General features: G+C 36.9%; 2 protein-coding genes across 3 annotated transcripts; both read left to right on the forward strand.

Annotated features, from left to right (window-relative positions):
- Positions 1-1,415: 1,415 nt before the first annotated feature.
- On the forward strand, positions 1,416-2,892 carry LOC115826231 (troponin I, fast skeletal muscle-like). Its single transcript, XM_030789968.1, has 5 exons — positions 1,416-1,454; positions 1,624-1,752; positions 1,881-1,970; positions 2,083-2,259; positions 2,797-2,892. The coding sequence occupies exons 1-5, from the start codon at positions 1,425-1,427 to the stop codon at positions 2,890-2,892; spliced, it is 522 nt and encodes a 173-aa protein (XP_030645828.1). The 5' UTR covers positions 1,416-1,424.
- Positions 2,893-6,384: 3,492 nt separating this feature from the next.
- On the forward strand, positions 6,385-8,181 carry LOC115826244 (troponin I, fast skeletal muscle-like). Of its 2 annotated transcripts, none has more exons than XM_030789982.1 (6): positions 6,385-6,392; positions 6,573-6,609; positions 6,753-6,881; positions 7,446-7,535; positions 7,627-7,803; positions 8,086-8,181. In XM_030789982.1, the coding sequence occupies exons 1-6, from the start codon at positions 6,385-6,387 to the stop codon at positions 8,179-8,181; spliced, it is 537 nt and encodes a 178-aa protein (XP_030645842.1). The 2 variants fall into 2 exon arrangements, with proteins under 2 accessions (XP_030645842.1, XP_030645843.1); XM_030789983.1 differs by having other exon boundaries at positions 8,092-8,181.
- Positions 8,182-8,527: the final 346 nt, after the last annotated feature.

Genomic DNA, 8,527 nt, shown 5'->3' on the forward strand with positions numbered 1-8,527 from the left:
TTGCCTGACTTCCATGTCTTTGGACTGTGGGAGGAAACCGGAGCTCGCAGAGGAAACCCATGCAGACACGCGGATGCAAACTCCACACTGAATTTAATGAAAGGGAAAGTAGAGAATAGCTGGATTCGGACCAAGGTCCTCACATGTAGGGCATACTTTTTCTCTGGATGATTGCCAGTTTCCCCCAGTGCTCTTTGTGCCCCACCCCCTCCCATTCCATAGATGAGAGAATCACCCACTCACACATTTGTCAAGTGTGAAAAAAACAACAAAAAACAAACAAAAAAACTTTCTCACATATTCACGTTGAAAAAATAGCATTTAATGATTTAAATCTCAGTTGCAAACAGTCATATTTCACACCTTAATTAGAGACAAAAAAAATGTTTCCAACATTGTGTTACTCTGTATTTAGCATTTAAATAGCATAGTTCCACTACATTTTTGCTTCTAAATCATTTTTATAGAAAAATAAAAGAATAATGATCCTCTAAAACAAGACAATAATAAAATAGCAAGACAAATATTAACCATGAGTTTACTGTGCTCTATTTAGAAGCTCACCTGACCTGCCTTGATATGTAACTTCTTTGAATCATCTATTTGTCTGATATTCGTAGTCAGCTACATACTTTGTCAACTGCTCTCCTCTAACGTGGCAGGACTTTGAGCTTTATTTTAAAATGTCATTAGCTATGATGATGAAAAAATCTCTGTTAATGTGACAACGCTAACCTTCCTTGTGATCTTGCTCTCTTAATAGCACAGCTAATAGTTTTGTTAAAGATTCTATAAAGAATCCATATCATGTTTATTGGATGTTGCTTCAACACAGAGTACGGTTAGAATATAATAACTTCAATAGGAAAGGACACATGGTAAAGGCCATATTACAGTGCTGAGACAGGACCCCCTTAGCTAAATACTTCATATACACTCCCAAAGTAAAAATGTGTTTGCGACTGTAGCAGTTGACAAAAACTTGTGGGCATTAGATTTCACATTGTGAACGGACATTACCGCCTTCTGACCTGTTAAAGATAATATGAGCTAATATCATCCAAGTGACACTATTTTTGATCCAATTTACTCTAACGAGGTGTCTCCTCAGACTGATAATTAACCAGTTGTTTGCAGATCATCTTACTTGAAGCCTGAGCAGTGCTGATATTTTCTCTCTATAAATAGAAGGAAACAGCAATATCAACACTTTTCACAGGTGTTCACTGTTGCTGAGTGTTCAAACTATGCAGAGCTTACAGGCAGTTATCTCGTTGATTTAGATGGAAACGTCTTTTTTGTCATGTGTAGGGACTAATGTGCTGATTTATTCTGTTAAGCTTACGTCACTTTGTCACCACTGACCTGTATCATGATTAATACTAATTAAAAGAACAAAAATTTTATGACTCCCCAGGAAAAAGATGTCAGCGAGTCGCAAGCATCACTTAAAGGTATGCATGATCCTTGAATTCATTTCACCTCTTTGCATCAAACATGAATGACATTATTATACCCACTATTGCATTATTGTAACTGTTGCACTATTATATTTTTTTAAGTTGATTTAATTTTTAATATCTTGATCTTGGCCTGAATACTTGTCTTGTGTCTATATGTCAGAGTGTAATGCTGTCTGTTGCAAGAGGTTTACTGGAGACAGAGGCCAAAGAGAGAGAGGAGGAAAAGACGAGATATATGGCCGAGAGTTGCCCTGCACTGTCTTTGCCACGAAGTATGCAAGAGCTACAGGTACAAAATTCAAAATATTCATGCCTTAGATTCATAAGGAAACACAGGTTAAGGTATCAAAAGAGAAAAATCTCTTATTCTATACAAAACTGATGAGTAATAATAAGTCAATTTCTATGTTTCTCCAGGACCTTTGCAGAGAGCTCCACCATAAAATTGATGCCATTGATGAGGAAAGATATGATTTAGAAAGCAAAGTGAACAAAAGTGCTAAGGAGGTAGCATTTAAATTTCACGGTTTACTGTATCTCACTGTTTTTGACTGAGGTTTGACTGAAGAACTTCTAATATTAAAAAGTGACACATATGCTCCTGTCTCCTTGATTCCAGATTGAGGATATGAAATACAAAATTATTGACCTGAAGGGCAAATTCAAGAAGCCTGCTCTTAGGAAAGTGCGTATGTCTGCTGATCAAATGCTTCAGGCTCTCCTGGGTTCCAAGCACAAGGTATCCTTGGACCTGAGAGCCAACCTGAAACAAGTCAAGAAGGAGGTCAAAGAGGAGGTGGGTGATAACCTTTTACACTTTTTTTATGATATGTGAAGAGGGGGACACTGTGCAAAACCACCTGAACCCAGTGATTGAGCAGGAGGATATCAGCCAGACAAGACACTCAGTGTATACGTCTTTTTATCAAAGCACAAACGTGACTGAACAAGCAGGTGACCAAGTGACTTCTCATCTGCAGCTCAAACAAACTTATAGACAAGGATGTTCTGATTTTATACTTGAGATAACAACTCAAACATCCAGATCAGCTCTCATCTCGCATACACAGTTATTTGTAAGTTATGTGTAAGAAAGAGAGGAAGACTAAGTAAATGTGGCTAGGCCTCTCAGTTACATGGAAATCTACATTAGCATAAATCAGCATATAAGAAATACTGTAAAATCACATGATTTGGGAGATCTTTTTTTATCCCATAATAATTCTGTGATAACCTTGTGATCTCAAATAAATCATTGACAAAACACTAAACCATTTCACTTGACTGTCCCATAGTCTTTTTCCTTCATGATTTATTCCTTTCCCCCTTATAGGATAAGGAACTGCGTGATGTCGGTGACTGGCGTAAGAATATTGAAGACAAGTCTGGTATGGATGGCAGGAAGAAGATGTTTGAGACAGAGTCTTAAATTTTGTAACTGTATTTCACAAAAATTCTTAATTGTCGTTCTGGCCTCTCAGTAGAAAGCAGCTATCTCTATGTCTACTTCTGTCTTACAGTCTTCAGCTGCTTTGATTGTTCACAATGATATTCAATCATAGAAAAAACTAGCAAGATACTAACATTATTGTAAACTTAAATTAATATCTGTAACTGCTTTATGCTGAGGCAATATATTTTCATTCAGAGAACAAATTTGTTTGATAGAGGGAATTTCGGATGTAGTCTACATTTTCTGGCTGTAACAGATGTAGATGCAGAGTACCCTGCATGTTAATAAATGGTTTGAAGTAAATTTCTGTATGGTATGGTCATTCCTCATACAACATAATGGGTATTTTTAGTTATTGTTCTAAGCCAAAACCATATTTGTGATACCGAATTGTAACAGAAGTCCTGGCTAATCCCACCTAATATTGGCCTGATATACTGATAAAATCAAAACAAAAAATTTATACAAGCCCTGTCTGTCAGAATTATTTTCAAAAACAGTTTATGAGAACAGTACTTAACTTTGTGACACAGCTTATGTGCATTGTACCCACAGACATTTGTCACAAGTACTTTTTGTTGCATTTTCTTGCATCAGTACATCAGATTTTCTTGTATTGGATTTTCTACTGGAAAAATCCTATATTCAAAATATGAAAATAACACTAATAACCTGAAGGGAGCTTCAGCTGAATTTAACATGAAATTGTTAAACTGTTAGACACTAACAGGAGGAGGCTAACTAACTTTATGATTTTAAGACTGACTGGATTAACCTGGGTGAAATTATAACAGTCAAAATCTCAAACTGTTATTTCTGTTTATTTCTATCTAAAATGTGAGATATAAAAATTATTTTAAAGGAGTTTAATGCCAGACCATGGGTGAATTAAAATTTTGAAACCATTTGGAAACTTCAATGTTGTAAATTACAGAACATGAACCATTTGCAGACATGTCCCTGCTTAATTTTACATTTATACGTGAAGTCATACATTTCAGAGGGAACTGAACCACCACTGACTGTTAGGTTGAAAAGCTGAAATGATTCATGTGTTGATAGCTGACTGTCTATTGCTCTCATAATGCTGGTGTGGTAGATGCCTCAGCTGTGTTCACAGGTCATAGCAAGGTCATGCTCTTTGGTTGGCTACCTTGTCTCCTGGCTATCCTGCAGAACCTTTGCTGAAATGACTGAGGAAGCTGATCTCATGATTTGCCAAAGTAATTTTTCTGAATCTAAGCTCATACATTTTCCTTGTGTGTATTTATGTGTCACAATTGTACTGAATGTACATGAGTTCAGTGGGCAAATGCAAAGATACTTGTTAATTCTAGCTTCTTTTAAACCTCTTTAAATTATAGTGGAATTTTACAGGCGTGTGGGTATAAGTGATGGTTGATTGACTTCTCTCATTTCTTTCTGATGCTGTCAGACAAATCTAATAGAAAATGGCAACATCATCCCCTTTCAACACCTTGGCTTCATTAAGTATGTAAGAAAATTCATGTAGTAGTTTACAGATACAGTAAATGTGATTCAGTGCTGTTATGAACTCTTTGTTGTGTCTGTCAATAGAGAAACTATTTGTCCCTGCTAAATAAAAGATAACAAAGTAAGAACAACAATCTTGAAGGCCAGGTTATTTATAATGAAGAAGCACTGAAGGCGGGATAGTGCTGTATTTCATGACCTTGTCTGCTCATTGGTTTGAGTTGTAATCCATCTCCATAAAGAGAAGGAAAGGATTTACAGTGTGATCATAGAATGCAATATATATCTTCTTAACACTTTTCAACAGGCTATGTGGTCAGTCACTTGGTCATCTTCTCAAGCTTGTCCTCTTCTTCTATTTGTAAGGTGAGAGACATTTTCCTCCTCCTATTAAATATCTCATGATTGGAACTTATCATTATTTTGCATAGTCAGTTGTGTGTTTATGTATACAATTATCAAATCAAAATAGAAAATGTTTTATTTTGTGGTATAAATTTGTTTAAATAATATTATGCATGACTCTTACTTGTTTAAGTGGGAACACTAACATATACACTAAATATTTCCGACCTCATATAAAGGAAGTGCAGTCATTTAGCCAATTTGAAACTTTGGGATCGACATTTGGGAACTGGTGCATTTCTGCATCTCTATTTTGCATCACAAATCAATGATGATGATTTTTATGCAGCCATTTCAAGCAACAAAATCTAACTTTTGAAAAGCATGGATGTCTTGACTCTAATTGGAATCTGTGTGTAATGGTTTTTGTTTTGGACTGGTAATGGACAATGTAGTATTCTTTGGTTATGTGTTTTGGTGAACTGTGTTCTTTGGGGGCCGCAGAACTTGCCTGATATATGGACTGGTGAAGTGACAGGTTGAAAGGTGACACCATGTCAAGTAATAAGCCTGAAAGCAAACCTTTAATATTTATCTCCTTGTCAACACTATCTTTTGGACGAGAGAAATTACTGTTTCAGTAACTTCCTCCCTTGTGGATGCGTTTTCTATTTTATGTCAGGATAAATTAGGTGCTTTAGTATTTCAAACATTAGTTCATGTTAATGTCAGACACTTAAATCTCTGTGTGGAGATTAGCTTCATTTAATCAAGCCAGCTGACATGGTGGTACACAGCTGTCATCCTTACTATATCTTTGCCAATTCATTTTAAGTTGTCAAAGTAACGGACCTATTTTGCCTTCCTTCACCTATGTTTCCCAAGTAATGCTACTCAACAGTTGTACAATCATGATTGTACAGAACTCCATAGTACCTCTTCTTTCTGTCCCCATATGGAAACTCTGCAACAGCCTAGATGGTGACTTCATAGATGTTCATTTGTGACCTTTAGGAAATAGAGTGCATCAACTGCTCTGGGTGATTAATCTGTCAGTCATTCAGTCAGTCTGCCTGGTCCATCACTCAAGTTGTATAAATAAAGTGAGCTGAGAGGTGAAGACAGTCCTTTGCTGTGGAATAAAGGGGCTGGAGCTATTCTGGAGATGTGTTCTTATGTCTTCGTCATCTAAGTTATGTTCCAGAAGGGTGGACCGGCATTGGAGCAGAGATACCAGCTGTTGTGTAGTGTTACGTTGACCTCCTGAGGAGAAGCTTATTATACTGTATCAGTCAAGGAGGGATCTGGGAGCAATCATTCCTCCCAAATTTAGAATCACATGTCCATATGTTTCCAGCGAAACTGAATCAAATTGTGATTCTTCCTTGAAGTGCAAAAATTCACAGATTTAGATATTTTTCTTCTGTTTTATGACCACTCGCTTCATCGTTTAGCATATTTTCCTTCCTCTTTTTTGTCCTTAAAGTTTTAAACCGTGCACTACTTTATAATGTTAATTGACAGTCATATACATTGGATTCCTGAAAAATGTTCTCTATCTTAATTACAATAACTCATGTATGTGATTTTTCATGCTGCTCTTAGGAGTGAAAACACCAAAAAGCCAAAATGTCTGAGTAAGTACACAGTTTTGACTTAATCAGTTTGAATTCATATTTCAACAACAACGAATAATCATGTTAAGCCCTTAAAGAATCGGAGAGCTGTTGCTAATAACAGAACAGCAGTATCTTTCTGTTGAGCTTGACTGTGAACTTTACGAAATGAGGTGTGATTTGATCTTCCCTCTCCATCAGCAAAAGGATGTCCATGAGTCGAAAATACCATTTGAAAGTAAGGAGTTTTATCAGTAAAATTCCTTAAACATCACACTTCACTTTTCAATAGATGGTGTAATGAGCATTTCCACATAGGAAGTCCATGATCAAGTCAATAGTCAACAAACGTGATTATCATAAATCTGTATCTGTCCTCAGAGTTTGATGCTCCAAGTTGCAAAGGATTTGCTTGATGCTGAGGTAACTGAAAAGAAAGAGGAGAGAGAGAAGTACATGGAGGAGAGCTGCCCACCTCTTGTTTTGCCACATACCAAAGAGGAACTACAGGTAAATGTCAAAGCAGCCTCACTGATTAGGCCTGTGCCTTTAAGATTACTGTTAAAAGAGTGTTTAATGTCAATGAGTGTACCAGTTACTCCCAGTGTAGTAACTGGCCATGGATGTAATTAATGATAGATTTTGAATCTTTAACTAAGATTATAGAAGCACATTATCACAAAGAGCAAACTTTAATTCCTGTTTTGTAGTTTGGTAATGCAGTAATTCTTTCATGCATTCATTCATGCATTCATTCATTCATACCTTTGGCTACACTAAATTAATGGCTTTATCAGACTTTTAATAATCACCACAGAATTGATCCTCATATTGTTCAGTGCTACAGTAGTTGCATGATATAGGATGCATCTTTGCTCTTAAGGACAGGGTCCTAACCAGGTCCATGTGCAAGGGATTTTTTTCAGTGTAATCCTTAAAAGTAACTGAAACCCCTCAAGATAACTTAAATTCCCCTACACTGTTAACACCTTAAAGTGATTACCCAAGTGTACCCAAGCCAGACAAAGGGGACAAGTTGTGTCAATGTAACAAATAATTCCACTCTCCCCTTAGGAACTATGCAGAGAGTTACATGCCAAAATTGATGTGATTGATGAGGAGAGATACGTGTTGGAGCACAAAGTTAACATGGTTGTAAATGAGGTAGGCTCTCACTGAACTGTACCTCACCTCTCATGTCTCAAAATATTGCTCCTCTACTCTTAACCACAGGGTGATGTCTCTTTAACTTCAGGTTAAAGACCTAAACATAAAAATTGTGGACTTGAGGGGCAAGTTCAAGAAGCCACCTTTAAAGAAAGTGCGTATGTCTGCAGATGCTATGCTTCAGGCTCTGCTGGGCTCCAAGCACAAAGTGTCCATGGATCTCAGAGCCAACCTGAAGCAAGTGAAAAAGGAGGTCAAAGAGGAAGTACGTGTATTTGTGATAAATAGAGTGGATTATCTGAAAGCTGTCGGATCTTAATTCGGTCCAGTTTTTGTTGAAAGCAATGAAATGATCGTAAAGTGACCATCAGGAGCCTTTTGAGCCAAGGAAAGCAGCTAATACTACAGAGTATGACTGTTTACAGATCATCAAATGCATTTTCACACTGTGGTAGCAATTTATCAAGATGTTAATTATCTCTGTTTTAAATTGCTCTTTAACCGTATATCTTAACTGCCTTTTAATTGCCCTCCTTTTGCTATTCAGGATAAGGAATTACGTGATGTTGGTGACTGGCGTAAGAACATTGAGGACAAGGCTGGCATGGGTGGCAGGAAGAAGATGTTTGAGTCTGAGGCTTGAAGGACCCCCACCCACCCAAAAAAAAATAGTGTGGCAGAAATCTTTTTGGAGTCTTATTGTCAAGCTATCTCTTTTATTGTGCTCTGAGACATGGTGCTATATTATATTGCACACCAGGCCAGTGTACTCATAATGATGATACGGATGTAGCCACTAAACAGTAGATATTGATGTTTACCTCTGTTCCTGAGAAAGCTGTCCCAACTACTGATGTTAATAGCCAAACTACTCAGCCTGGAGTGAATATGACTTTAATGTGTAGGCTTTTGCCACATTCACAGTTTTCGATGTTAATTATATAAATGCATTTTCTAAATAAATAGATGACAGAAACAGTCATGTAACA

Source organism: Chanos chanos, chromosome 13, assembly GCF_902362185.1.
Source record: "Chanos chanos chromosome 13, fChaCha1.1, whole genome shotgun sequence".
In the NCBI taxonomy this organism is placed as follows: domain Eukaryota; kingdom Metazoa; phylum Chordata; class Actinopteri; order Gonorynchiformes; family Chanidae; genus Chanos; species Chanos chanos.

Excerpts from the sequence above, each read along its gene's own strand:
- LOC115826244 (XM_030789982.1), top strand. Across the intron at positions 6,610-6,752 it reads GTCGAAAATACCATTTGAAA|AGTTTGATGCTCCAAGTTGC; the intron begins GTAAGGAGTTTT and ends ATCTGTCCTCAG. Across the intron at positions 7,804-8,085 it reads AAAAGGAGGTCAAAGAGGAA|GATAAGGAATTACGTGATGT; the intron begins GTACGTGTATTT and ends TTTGCTATTCAG.
- LOC115826231 (XM_030789968.1), top strand. The coding sequence starts at position 1,425 with ATGTCAGCGAGTCGCAAGCATCACTTAAAG. Across the intron at positions 1,455-1,623 it reads GTCGCAAGCATCACTTAAAG|AGTGTAATGCTGTCTGTTGC; the intron begins GTATGCATGATC and ends TCTATATGTCAG. Across the intron at positions 1,753-1,880 it reads GAAGTATGCAAGAGCTACAG|GACCTTTGCAGAGAGCTCCA; the intron begins GTACAAAATTCA and ends ATGTTTCTCCAG.